We start from the raw sequence: 13486 nt of genomic DNA, 5'->3' as shown, positions 1-13486 counted from the left end.
GGGAAGCACATCTGCCCCCCTAGTGCCTGGGCCCAGGTGGGTCCCTGGGGGCCCTGGGAAGGGTCTGCTTTCCTCCAGCTTGGGGTCCTGTGGAAAGGGGGTGGGGCATCTGTCATCCATCCCGACACGACATCGCTGAGAACCACAGGCTGGGGTGTCCAAGCCCCTCCTCCCCAGGGGCCTCAGAGCTCCTTCTGGGGCAGGAACCCACTCCGGGTGTGGGGGCCCAGGGGGCGGCGCAGCGGGAGTCTGTACCCATCCGCGCAGCAGCTCGTAGGCCATCACGCCCACCGACCACCAGTCCACCTCGAAGGAGTAGCCGGCCCCTCCGTGCACGAACGACTGGAAGATCTCTGGAGCTTTCCAGCAAAAGAGAAGGTCACCTTGAGTGTCGGGGCGCTGGCGGGCCTCACCCGGGCCCAGGGCTGCACCTCCTGGCCAGGCGCCCTGACAGGCGGCCTCCAGGGCTTGGAGGGGGCCGGCTCCCTTCTAGAACACCCCCGTGGGCAGGTCCTGCTGCCCTGCCTCGGGTGACAGGTTCATATTTGTGTCAACGTGCCTGCGGGTCACGGGGACCCTGAGGCACCTATGGACATGACGTGTCCTTTCTAAAGCATCGCCGCTCTCGCTGTGTAGACTCCAGGGAAGTGACTGACACCAGCCGCAGGCTCAGCACCCCAGACCCAGGCAGGCCCGGTGGGGCGGGAGCCAGGACGGGGCGGGGGCGGGAGGGGAGGAGTCCGGCAGGCGTGATGGGTGCGGCCGGGCAGCTGGCGCCCGGCCCGGGCGTGGTCAGGTGGTGGGCGTGGCTGGCTGGCAGGGGCGTGGCTAGGCAGGTGGTGCGTAGCAGGGGTGTGGTCAGGTGGTGGGCGTGGCTGGCTGACAGGGGCGTGGTCAGGTGGTGGGCGTGGCTGGCCGGCAGGGGCGTGGCTAGGCAGGTGGTGCGCAGCAGGGGTGTGGTCAGGTGGTGGGTGTGGCTGGCCGGGAGGGGCGTGGTCATGTGGTGGGTGTGGCTGGCCGGGAGGGGCGTGGTCAGGTGGTGGGTGTGGCTGGCGGGCAGGGGCATGGCTAGGCAGGTGGTGCGTGGCAGGGGTGTGGTCAGGTGGTGGGCGGGGCCGCGGGGCCGCGCGGCGGGGGCGGGGCTGCGCTCACCCATGTAGGGCTTGGTGCCGGCCAGGGCGGTGGCGCGCTCGCCGTCCTTGATGATGGTGGCGATGTTGAAGTCGGTGAGGTGCGCGTGTCCTGCCAGGAGGGAGAAGGCCCGACCGTCGCAAAGGCCTGCAGCGTGTCCTTGTGGTCCCGCCCCGGCCGTGCCTTCCCTGCCGGGCTTACCTTGCTCATCCAGGAGGATGTTGTCGGGCTTGACGTCTCTGGAGAAAGAGCAGGAGATGGGGGGTGAGTGCCCTGCCCCTTTCCCGGTCCTGTCCCCCGAATGTGCTGGCAGAGCCTAGGTGCTCTGGAGAAGTGTCCCCCTCCATGCCCCAGGCAGAGGCCTGGAGGAAACCAGGGGAGCTCCCACCCCCACATTCTTCCTCAGAGCTGGGTGAAACCAGGAGGGTACCTTCCAGCACCCCCACCCTCTGCCCTGGACACGAGGGGAGCCTGTGCTTCTGGGACACAGCAGAGCCTCCCCCGACCTTGTTCCTGGCTCCCAGGCACACGGTCCACACTCACTAAATGCTCAGGACCCAGAAGCGGAGAAGCCACAGGGGCACAGACGCATGTCACAGCTGGTCGACCTTATAATACACCACAGACTTCCTCGTTTGGTTCTGCGGCTGCAGCGCTACCCTCCTAATTTCTGTTTTAAACTCATGTTAAAATTAGTTCAGATGCCCCAAAGCCACGGCAGCTGGACAAATGGGAGCCTGCAGTTAAACATCCCACGTGGTGGTCACCCAGCCTCGCCAGGCCCTGGGTGCCTGGGGGCCAGTGGGCCTCCGTGCCCAGCCTCAGCTGGGGCTGCTTGGGTAGGATCCACCCCAAGCAAATGCCAGGGTAGACCTTGGAGCCTGTCACTGACTCAGTGCCAAATGCCACACCTGAAGCAGGTATGTGGGCAAGGGTGGGGCGAGGCACACAGGGACCCATCTGGGGCCTCTGCAAGTGGACACCTCTCAGACGGACTGACCTGAGTGTGGCCATTCACGCATGGCCCAGGCCGCCCCCCCCCACCATCAGGTGTGTGCACACCTGTGGATGATATGCTGGCCACGCAGGTAGTCGAGGGCCAGGGCCATCTCACAGACATACAGCCTCACAGTGTCCTCGGAGAACTGGACGTTCTGCTGCAGGTGGTAGCGCAGGTCCCCGCCCAACAGCAGGTCCACCACCATGAACATGTCCTCTTCGTCCTGGAAGGAGTACCTGGGGGCGTGAGGGGGCAGGTGCAGGAGTGGGCATGTGGCAGGAGGACTGGGCACACGCATGTCTGGGGAGCCACATCACAGCTCCTGCCACACCTGGAGAGGCACCCCCTTCTAAGACCCATCCACGCCACAGCTGCCACCCCCGGGCACTTCCCTGGAGCAGGGTCCTGCCCATGGTGCTGGCTCCACCTCTGCTCAGGAGCTGCTCTGAGACTAATGGTAGCCTGTCCTGAAGGGCAGTCGCCTAGGGATGGCCTGGCGAGGGATGGCTGGAGAGTGGAACTAGGACACCTGCCTCTGAGCTGTCCCAGAGCTGCCCTCAGATAAAAAGTTCTGCCTTGGAAGGCTGCTAAAGAGTAAAATGAGATAGTGTGGGTGAAATGCTTCGTACAGGGCTGAGCAAGGAGCTGGCATGTTATGGTAAACAGCTGCCACACTGGTGAGATGATGATGATGATGATGGTGATAGGGAAGACGATGATAGTGATAATGATGGTGGTGAAGATGATGGTGGTGATGGTGGTGATGATATGATGGTGGTAGTGATGATGATGGTGGTGGTGATAGTGATGATATGATGGTGGTGGTGGTGATGGTGATGGTGATGATGACAATGATGGAGTTGGTGGTGATTGTGATGATGATGGTGGTAGTGATTGTAATGATGATCGTGGCGGTGGTGGTGATGGTGGTGATAGTGATGATATGACAATGATGGTGGTGATGATGATGGTGATTATGAGGATAATGATAATGATAGTGATGGTGGTGATGATGAGGATGGTGATTGTGGTGATGATGGTGGTAATGGTGATGGTAGTGATAGTGATGATGGTTGTGAAGGTGATGGTTGTGATGATGATGGTGATTATGGGGATGATGATAATGTTGATAGTGATGGTCGTGATGATGAGGATGGTGATTGTGGTGATGGTGGTAATGGTGGTGATGGTGGTAGTGATAGTGATGGTGGTTGTGATGGTGATGGTGATGATGGTGATTATGGGGCTGATGATAATGGTGATAGTGATGGTGGTGATGAGGAGGATTGTGACTGTGGTGATGAGGATGGTGGTGGTGGTGGTAGTGATAGTGATGATGAAGAAGAAGAGGAAGGACAAGGAGGGGAAGCAGATGAAGAGGAAGAAGGCAGCACCAAAACAGCCTTGAGGAATCCTCCTTCCACCTTGCAATTTCTTTTGTGAGCTCTCAGAGGTAACATTTATTGTTAAACAACTGGCCCTTTCAAGAATAAACTTATCAAAAATAAACTCTTCATATAACATCCATCCCCCTGCCCTCCTCGTGGGACAGTAGCATGGGGGGTGCAGTGCAGATCGAGGACAGGGCTGGGACACAGAGCAAAGGGGCTCGGGACATGTGTGGGCTGGCTGGGCCTGACGGCACTGCAGGAGGAACCCGGGGCCCTGGCCAGCAGGGGACTGGGCAGGGGGCCTCTGACACTGGAGGGTCTGTGCAGGGCACACGGCAGAACACGGCAGGAGGGAGGCCGTGAGAAAGGAACATCCTGGAGGCAAGGTTGTGGGGGTCCGACCCTGCGTGGCCCTGGGATGGTGAGAACTGTCCCCTGGCAGCAGGCCTGTGGAGATGGGGATCCCAATACTGGCTGCAGCAGGAGGAGCAGAAGGAAAATCCTAGAAACTGCACAGATGGCTCCCTGAGTCAGCCTCGAGCGGGTGGCTTTGCCTGCAGAGACACAGCTAACCTCCACACTGCTCAGTGAGGTGCTGCTGGGGACCACCGCCATCGCCGGTTCACGGCAAGGGAACCGAGTACAGGGAGGTTCGGCAATCCCGGCAGGTGGAGGGGTTCCACCCCGGCCGCCCAGCCCCAGGTCCATGCCCCTGACCACCAGGCCCCACCAGGGAGGAGCGTGCCGGGTCCTTGCTGCTGGAAACCTCAGCCCCAGCCTATGGCTGAGCGTCGAGGGAAGACGTCCCATTTCCCGTGGGCCCTGCACCGGGTCCCAGGCCCCACCTCACGGCCAGGGCACATCTGCCTCCCAGCCACCCTGGAGGGGATGGGCACCCACTCTGAGAGGGGGGCACGAGGCCCAGGAAGTGCCGTGGCCCCTCCAGCAAGCAGCCTCCTGGGACGTGACCCAAGCCGGGGAGGGGTTAGGGGCACATCCCCTTGGTCCAGGAAGCTGAAAACAGGTCCTCGGGCCTGAAAGACAGGGTGCCGCCCCCCAGCCTTGTCTGCCTGCTGGGGGCCAGAGGCAGCCATGGACAGCAGGGAGCAAGGCCGCTGGGCCCTCGCCGACGGAGACAGGGTCAGGGTGCGCTGCTGGACGAGGGGCCCGAGCTCCTCCCTGACCCTTTCCCCATCTCAATGGCTCCTCCCCCCTCCACCAACCCTGGGCAAGCCATGCACCCCCATGGCAGTCGGCCCCATCCTCCCAGGAGACCACCTTGTGTGGTCAGCAAACCCCAGGTGGACACGGTGTATCGCCCACAACGAACACGGCTGCTTTCCCTTTGAAGAGTCCCTTTTCCCATGTGGGACCCACAGAAAGAACTGGGGTGTGCGTGGGGGGCCAGGCCACGAACGACTCCCAGGAAAGAGCCTCTACTGTCCCCAAGCGGGAGCTGGGCTGCCTCTTCCCATAAGTTCAGCCCATAGATAACCAAGTCATGTTTGGGGGAAAATATGTAAATATTCTGGAGGCTGCCACAGCCAGGACAGGCAGCTCACTCATCTTAGGACTTCCCAGCTGCTGCAGATGCCCCACGCCCGCTGTGGGCTCTTGGGAACAACACCCCATCTGAGCACAGGGGTAGCACAGGGCTCTCAGGAGGCTGTGTCCAGGAGGATGGCAGGGAGAACAGCACCTCGGGAGGCTGTGTCAGGGAGCACATTGGGAAGATGACAGGGAGCACAGTGGGGAGCACAAGGCCGCAGGGAGCCTGTGTCTGTGAACGTGGCAGGGAGCATGGGGACCCAGGGAGGCTGTCAGGGAGCACAGTGGGGAGCACGAGTCCCCAGTGAGGCTTCGTCTATGAACGTGGCAGGGAGCATGGAGCCCCAGGAGGCTGTGTTGGGGAGCACGTTGGGGCGATGGCAGGGAGCACAGTAGGGAGCACGAGGGTGCAGGGAGCCTGTGTCTATGTACATGGCAGGAAGCATGGGGCTCCAGGGAAGCTGTCGGGAGCACGAGGCCTCAGAGAGGCTGTGTCAGGGAGCATGGTGGGGAGCATGGCAGGGAGCATAGCAGAAAGCACAGGACTCCAGGAGCTGTGTTGGGGAGCACGTTGGAGAGATGGCCAGGAAGATAATGGAGAGCATGGGGCCCCAGAGGCTGTGTCAGAGAGCACAGTGGGGAGCACGAGGCCCCAGTGAGGCTTTGTCTGTGAACACGGCAGGTAGCATGGGGCTCCAGGGAGGCTGTGTTGGGGAGCACGTTGGGGAGATGGCAGGGAGCACAGTGGGGAGCACGAGACCGCAGGGAGCCTGTGTCTGTGAACATGGCAGGGGGCAGGGGGCCCCAGGAGGCTATGTTGGGGAACACAGCAGGGAGATCAGGACCCTTGGGGTCTGTGTCAGGGAGCACAGCAGGGAGCACAGAACCCCTGGGAGGCTGTGCTGAGGAGGCAGGTGAACCTCAGAGCAGTCTGCAGGTGCCCACACCTCCGTCGTACGGAGGAAACTCAAGGCCGGTCCCCCTGAAGTCTCCCTCGGGTTGCCTGTCTCCTTGGTGGGAAAGCCCCGGGTTTCCTGCAGCTAAGGCAGGTGTTACACCAATCCCAGCATGCCCCAGCCTGCCTGTGGACCCCTGGACCCCTGGACCCCTGGGCCACAGGACAGTGAGTAGGTGCCAGGGACATCCAAGGGGCAGAGGAGCTGAGGGCTAGAGAGGGCATCAGGGGTGGCGGCGGGACCCACCCGGCTGAGGTGGGCAGGGAGCACGGAGCACGGAGCCCAGCCGGGGTCTCACCAGAGGTTGACCAGGAAGATGTGCTCGATCTCCTGCAGGATCTCCAGCTCCCGGAGCACGTTGCGGACCTCGTCGCGCTCGATGCACTGCTGCTTGCTCATGTACTTCATGGCGTACATCTTCCCCGTGTCCCGCTTCTGCACGATGCACACCTGGAGGGCGGGGGCACCTCAGCAGGGACGCCGGGCAGGGAGGGGCAGGTGGCCTCACCTTCCGACACCCTGCACCCCCTTCCCGGTTCAGAGGGCGCGACGACGTGGAGGGCTGTCAGGGAATCAGCGAGAGCCCGGAGGAGGGGCCTGGACGCCCCGTGACCGAGAGCCGCCCTTCTCCTCGGGGACAGCAGACCTCGGGCGGCGGTTTAAGCCCAGCCCGAGCCTTCACCTCCCCGGGGCTCCCCACAGGGCTCGTTAAAGGCCTCCCTGTGCCCTGAACCCCAACGCTGCCATTGCTAATTACTCCGCAGAGAGGGCTGGGGGCGGAGAGGAAGAGAAGTGTAAAATTACGAGAAACACATGCCAGGGGCCCCCGGGGGCAAAGGAAAACCAACCAGAAGCACAGGATAAAGGCTCTCCAAGGGAAAACCAGGGTTTAATGCCCAAAACTGTGGGCCATGAAGCCAGCTCTGCATCCTCCATTCAAGCAGCAGAGAGGCCTTGAGGGCAGGGCACCCATTCCTGAGAGGTTCCCACACCTTTCATCTCCAGATCTGGAAGGAGCGGGAGCCCGGGTTCTGGGGGATGGGAGATTCTGGAACTCAAGGTGAGCAAGGGGCCGTCCCAGGTGTATCACCAAAAGGCAGGTGGGCCTGGAGCTGACTCGACACCTCCACGGACATCAGTCTCCGGCCACACCTGCTGGATCCGGCCCTTTGGGGAAACCCGTGCCCCCGTCCCAGGAACGTGTCCAGAGAAACACAGGCGCTTTGTGTCCAGAGATGTTCATCACGGCGTTATTCGTAGCAGCAAGACTTTCAAACCACCTCAAGGTCTAACCTTACAGACGTGGGTCAGTAAACTCAACGAAGTATCACGCAGCTGCTGGACCAACATTTATAAGGAATTTTAATGATATGTTACAATACTTATCACGCTAGCAAAAATGTAAGCTACAAGTATGGGCAGAAGCTGGGCAGCAGCTGCGGGGAGTGAGGCCGGGTGGGACGGCGCAGGAGGGCCACGGGGGGCCGTGGTGGGCTCTGACGTGAGGCTGCCCAGGAAAGCCCTCCTGGCTGACGGTCGTAGAAGACCCAAGACCCCCATAGCTTCAGAAACAGCCTCCACCGCTCTCCCCTCCAGGCCTGTCCCTGGAGGAACTTTGGCAGCCGGTGCCTGCCCCCGAGACTGACTCAGTTGGCCTGGTGAGCCCTGACGCGGGCACGGGCAATGCCACCTGGTGATCCTACGGCAGCCGTGGTCTTGAGAACCAGGGAGGCCCGGCTGAGCCGGCTGCCGCCTTTTGTGCACTGTCAACGGGTGGCCGGCCACACAGACATGGTAAATTTCCCCAGGGGCTGAAATGCACACCAGGGGCTCTGAGACACCACCCCAGGGACACGGTCGAGTCCCGGCAACACACCAACGCGAGCCCCCAGACTTTGGTGACTTTCCAGCAGCCTGGGGCCCTTCAGCATCATGAGAAACACAAGGCAGTGAAACCAGGGCCACCCGGCCTGGCATCACACAGTTCTCCAGGATTTGGTGGCATTCTCGGATGCCTCCGGAGGAGACCCCACTGCGCCCTCGCTGACAGGGGCAGGCCACTGGCGGGAGGGTGAGCGCTGCTGGGGGTGGACTTGGACCCAAATCCCACAGGCCGGACCTCAACGGGGACGAGCTCCCCCAGCTGCCCCACGCCCCCAGGCAGTCTGGGGTGCAGTGGAAGGTTCTGGAAGGAGGACAGAAGGTCATGGGGGACTGAGGTCTGCACCCCATTTCTCTGGGCCCAGGGCAGCTTCCATCGCTCTTTCCAGGCTGCCCGGCCCCCCGATGTCAGGGGAAGCAGCTCAGCAAACCCACAATGTGGCAGGAGGATGCAGGGGGAGGGCTGTCCTGCCTTCCGTGAGAAACAAGCAGCTCTGGGCCCTTGTCCTGTAGGGCACAGCGATTCCGCCACTCGGGGAGAGCAGGTCACCCAGAGAGAACGTGCAGTCAGACGAGTGCATCTTCCCTTAGCTGCTCAGCAGGTGACAAGCCCCTCGGGCCCTCGTCACGGCCCCTCCCCGGGCACCTGCCTCGGCACGCCCAGAGGGAGCCAGGGGCTCTGGTATTTGCACCATTTCTCTAGATGGGGAGGCAGAGACTGGCGGTCAGCCGTCTCCTCTCTCGCGCAGCCCTGGGAGCCCTGGGCTTGCAGCCGGTGGACCCCAGCATGCGCGTCTGTCGGACACACTGATGGATGCAACCTTAGCAGGCCGAGCATGTGGGCGCCCCTGCCACACCCCAGGGTGGGTTCTACTTCCTATCAATGCCACCCTGCCCGGAAGACCAGCTTTCAAGCCAGCCAGATCTTTACCAGCTGCTGCCAGCCCACTTCCTCGTTCCTAAGCCACCGCCCGCTCCCCACTCTGCAAGGCCCCCGAAGCAAAATGGACCTTCCGGTCAGCAGTCAGCACATCTCGTGGCGTCCACTCGCCCTCTCCGAGCACCCCCTTTCCAACCCCCTCGGGGCGCTGCCTTCTACTTTCTAGGCGGGATGCCGCCCACTTCATGAACTGCTTGATAAGGCTGTGAGATCCTAAACTGCATGAAAGTTTTCCTTTTAACAGTTTTGGCTACTGCGAAGGGACCTGAAGGCGACTGGTGACGACTCTGGAAACAGGAAGAAAGACAGGCGAAGGTGCCACCGGACTTCCGTGTTCCACGAGTCATGGTGAGGGCCTCCGGGGCCCCGGCCCCTCTCCCTGTGCCCACCCTCCCGTCTCACCAGCTTCTAGGCCACAGGCCGGCGGGGCCACCTTAACTGACGAAAAGGTTCAGATTTTTAAGCCTAGTGCTTGTCCAGCTCTCTGGTGCAGGTCTCAGTTTCATTTCTGCTACTGACAGTTGCTTTGTCCTGTGCACATGGTAAGAAGCGCTTTGTCCAGGTCAACGGGTCAATCCGATTGACGAGAAGGCGCAGCTTCTCAGTCCGGGTCCCTAGCTACTGGTTCATTCCACAGTCCATCTTTGCTACTGCTGGTTTCTTTGTCCTGTGCCCAGTGATGAAGGGATCCCCAAACTCTAAACACTCTGATTCCCCACCCTCTGGCACCCCGGCGTGTTCCATGTTCACAAGTTACGGGGCCGGAAGCTGTGCACACCTAACCAAACAGCAACATCCCACCCAAGACAACCTGGGTTGCAAGGGCCATCGTGGGGAATGTCCCAGTTAGGCAAATTTACTCATCTCGAGGTGCACCCGAGATAAAGGGCTCCGGGTTAGGCCAGATGGGGTGCCTGTTTTAATTGGCACTCAGAGTCTAAGACACATGAGACTAAAAATAGCTCATATAAATAGTGGGTTTTGTATTTCTATGTTTTCAGTGTTTTTATGTCTGACTCATGGCTGAAAATTTTTAATCTAAAACTACAGTCTATTTGTGTCTGTCTGCATGTTTGATGTATGATATTTTCCAACCTCCAGATGGTATTACCAAATTAACATAAAACTCCTTAAAAGAGCTCTGCTCAAATTGGCTTAAAGATAGATAAACATATGTATAAATTAATACTCCTAAAGTCCTAGAAATTAAGGAAACCGAACTTCTAATATTCGCAATGAAAACAGAGTATTTGTAGAACTAAAACCAAATGTTAAAAAAAAAAGGAAGAAAGAAACGAAAGTTCACATAATTCAGGTAAACCTTTGACAAATAGGACTAGGTTAATACTGTTAGTTAAATGAAAATAGCCATGCCTTCTGAGTTATAAAAGGTAAGCACAATACAATCACAATTCTATTCTTTCTGGAGATGTTCTTCCTAAATTTATACAGGTTTCCCAAATTGAATTATTATTTTGACAAACTTAATTCTAAGAATAATTGTGCTTTGTAGAATGTTAGTTTGAAGACAGTTTCAAAGATCTTTTTGGTAACCTAAGGTATGCAGCTACAAAAAGTGTGCAGGATGTGTTTGTTAAGGAAAACAAGAATAATTCTGTCCTAAAGTAAAAAGACGGTGGCAGAATGAGATGCAGGAATGTCTAGGAAGAAAACCTGAGGAGATATAGAAAGTCATTAAAGGTTTGTGGAAAGGAATTTTGTCACGGTCAAGGTTGGCTAAGATTTAACAGGCTTATGAGATTTTTAAGAGTTTTCTTGTCAGACAACATCCTCATTCCATAGAATTGGGGTTTTTTTTCTGTTAAATGACAAAGTTTTCTTGGACTTTTGGTCTGCTCTTAGCTAAGAGGTTGTAAAAGTTCTGTCTTAACCACCTGAGAAATCTTCCCAGGAAGCAAAGATTCTATGTTTTTTTCAGAATAATCCTTAATGAAATTTATTTTGACCTTATCATCTTTTATTTTTTTAGAGAACAAGTCTTTTCATTTTAAAAGATTGAAGTCTTTTTTTCTTTTTCCTGTCATATGAACTCCTATTTAATCTTTTATTGTCACTTTGGTTAAATAGGGAACTAAATGTGGTTTCACAGTGACCCATTTTCCTATGTAACAAAATGTTCAAACCTGACAACTTTTTGACATTTTGCCTTCTCAAAAATCAAAAACTCTCTAAATGACGTCTTACTGATCCCAAACTGTCTTTGAGATTTTCCAGAGTGCCCTGGGAAATGGCAAAGGATTTGTTCTTTCACCTTGTGCAAAGAAAGGTGGTAGAGACAGAGTTATTTAATACCATGAGTTGCATGTCAAGTTAAAAGGGATTTTCTAACCTTCTCTTGCTTAAATTGGTATGGATAAAATGGTATTAATATAAGCATTTCAGAAACTGCGTAACGTTCCGCGAGACTCGTCAACATCCTCACTGTCCCCAAGACGTCCTAGCACAGTGTGTCTGGGATTTGACAACTGAGGCCTCATCGCTGTGAAAGACAAATCGGGGTGCAGTGTGCAGACGACCACGTTTTATTCGGGACGCCAAAGATTTGCCGCAGAAAGGAAGCCAGAAAGGACACAGCTTCGGGCCTTTAGGGATGGCGAAGGGTTTTATGGACATAAAAAGGACATGAGCTTGACTCCTACAGATGGGACGAGGTTGGTCCATTTTAAAGGGGTGGGCTCGGGGCAGGTGGGCTTTATTTAGTATTGGGTGAAACGTAGCGAACTAGAGGCTTGACAGGCTGTCTGGGTCGGCCGCCTGGGTGCGGATTTCAAATTCTAAAAGCCGAAGAGGAAACTCAAGAGGGAGTTTCAGGAGGAAGTAGGGCACGGTTGGTGTGGTTGGTTGGTTTGTTTGTTTGGGCTCTGCAGAGTTCTCCAGGGCTTTCTCTGTACAATGGTATAATTTGTCATAATTTCAGTTATTCCTTTAAAATGTTACCTGCCACAGAAACAACCAAACTTCCTTCTCCATTGCATTATCTTTGTAATGAAGTTTCATCAGAACTTTCACTTTTGTAAAACAGGAATTAGTGGACCAGGGCTGTTGTAAGTCTTTTGTCCCCCACAGGTAGTTTTTATTCTGATTTTCCCTGAAAGCACTTGCACTCAGCTACAGGTCTGATGCTTCGTCTTCCACAAAAAGGGCTCTCTCAGAGACCCCCGGAAAGGGCATCCCAGGGACTCGGGGCTCAGCTTCTGATGACATCGCTTGGATAACTTTGAGACCCCAGCACTGGGCTGAGCCAAGATTCCAGAATTCTAGGGAAGAAACTGACACAGGACTGAGTGGAGCAAGGACTCGTCACCTAGAATGGAATGAACTATAAAGAACGATTACAGCTCTGTTTGGACTATTGTCTATTTTCTAGACACAAGGAATCCCTTAGTCTTTTCATGTAAACTAGCTACAATTCATAAAGCATTCATTTCTCCCCCTGCTGGGTCCGTCCAGAATTTGGAAACTCTTACTGAATATTCTTATTTTTATGGCAAAATAATTACTTGTACATGTTCAATCAGGATCTGTCCTCCTTGATAACGGGACGTAATTGGAGACACCGGCCGTGTAACCAGGGCTGTGACTGGCTTGTCATGGCGGAGAACGGTGCTCATTGACTCAGACGTGACCAGACACGTTTAAGGCGCTCAGGTGGGCTTGATGGAGCCGATGCTTCCAAACCCTCCTGGAAAACTGGTCTGGTGCCGGCTCCAGGGTTCCCAGCCTCACGGGACCGTAAAGAAGGCTACTCTCTGGCAAGCACAGGAACCACATGATACCTCAGGGACCTCGAAAAAGAGGGAATTCACCCAAATCTACAGGTGCTGCAGGTGAAATGTGGTGTCGAGCTCTTGGCTCGGCTTCCCAAAAGGCCAATCGGAGGTTCCTGGTGAAAACCCCCAGCACAACAAACTTTAAAAGGCCTGCATGGCAAATCGCCGTTCTTGATGCACCTAAGTAAATAACCAGGCCAAATCCAACGAAACCAGCCTTATTTCATGATTAAAAATTATTGTTTTGGGGTTATCTTTGATCAAAAGGAGGACGGCGGTGGAGAAATTTTGTGTGTCAATGGAAAACTCTAACACACTCCTGCGGGCTCTCAGGTTCTGCTCCTGGCCATTGTCTGAGCTACTCTGCATCCACTTTGTGAACTGCGGGTAACTGCCTGGGTTGTTACCCCCTCCTGGGGGCCTCATTACCCCAGTATTATCCCCCTGCCCCCCTATACGCAAGGAGCCCCACCCCAGAAGGCCCTGAGCCCACGCTTGCCCTCTACTGCCCACAGCCAGGAAGCAGTGACCACAGTCTCCCCGTGCCGGCAACTCGGCCTCACGCACGTCAGACCCGCCTGCTCTCTGGCCTCAGTTTCCCCATCTGTGGAGGGTTGACCCGAGGCGCCAGGAGAGTTGGGCGTGAGCAGGGCCAGGACCCGGGTCTCCCAGATCGTTGGGGTCGGAACATTCTCAGCCCAGCTGCAATTCCAGCAAAGCTCCCGCACCCTGTCCACGTGGCAACCCCGTGGAGGGAGCCTCAGGCCATCCCCCTTGCCCTCCCGTGGTGGGCTGCACTGCATCCCCCAGCAGTCATGTCCACCCAGAACCGAGGACGCAACTTTATT

At 56.5% G+C, this 13486-nt stretch overlaps 1 protein-coding gene across 1 annotated transcript in view; it reads right to left on the bottom strand.

The window, feature by feature from the left end:
* Positions 1–13486, bottom strand: part of STK32C (serine/threonine kinase 32C) — an 89578-nt gene that overhangs the window by 5825 nt on the left and 70267 nt on the right. Inside the window, exons 3-7 of the mRNA XM_037805131.1 lie at positions 6325–6476; positions 2194–2367; positions 1333–1370; positions 1153–1242; positions 256–359 (exon numbers count right to left, since the gene is read on the bottom strand). Coding sequence (XP_037661059.1) covers positions 256–359; positions 1153–1242; positions 1333–1370; positions 2194–2367; positions 6325–6476 — 558 coding nt within the window. The remainder of the gene's footprint in view (positions 1–255; positions 360–1152; positions 1243–1332; positions 1371–2193; positions 2368–6324; positions 6477–13486) is intronic.

Source organism: Choloepus didactylus, chromosome 15, assembly GCF_015220235.1.
Source record: "Choloepus didactylus isolate mChoDid1 chromosome 15, mChoDid1.pri, whole genome shotgun sequence".
Classification (NCBI taxonomy): Eukaryota; Metazoa; Chordata; class Mammalia; order Pilosa; family Megalonychidae; genus Choloepus; species Choloepus didactylus.
Note: the sequence above shows the minus strand (reverse complement) of the source record. Positions and strands in the feature narration are given on the sequence as shown.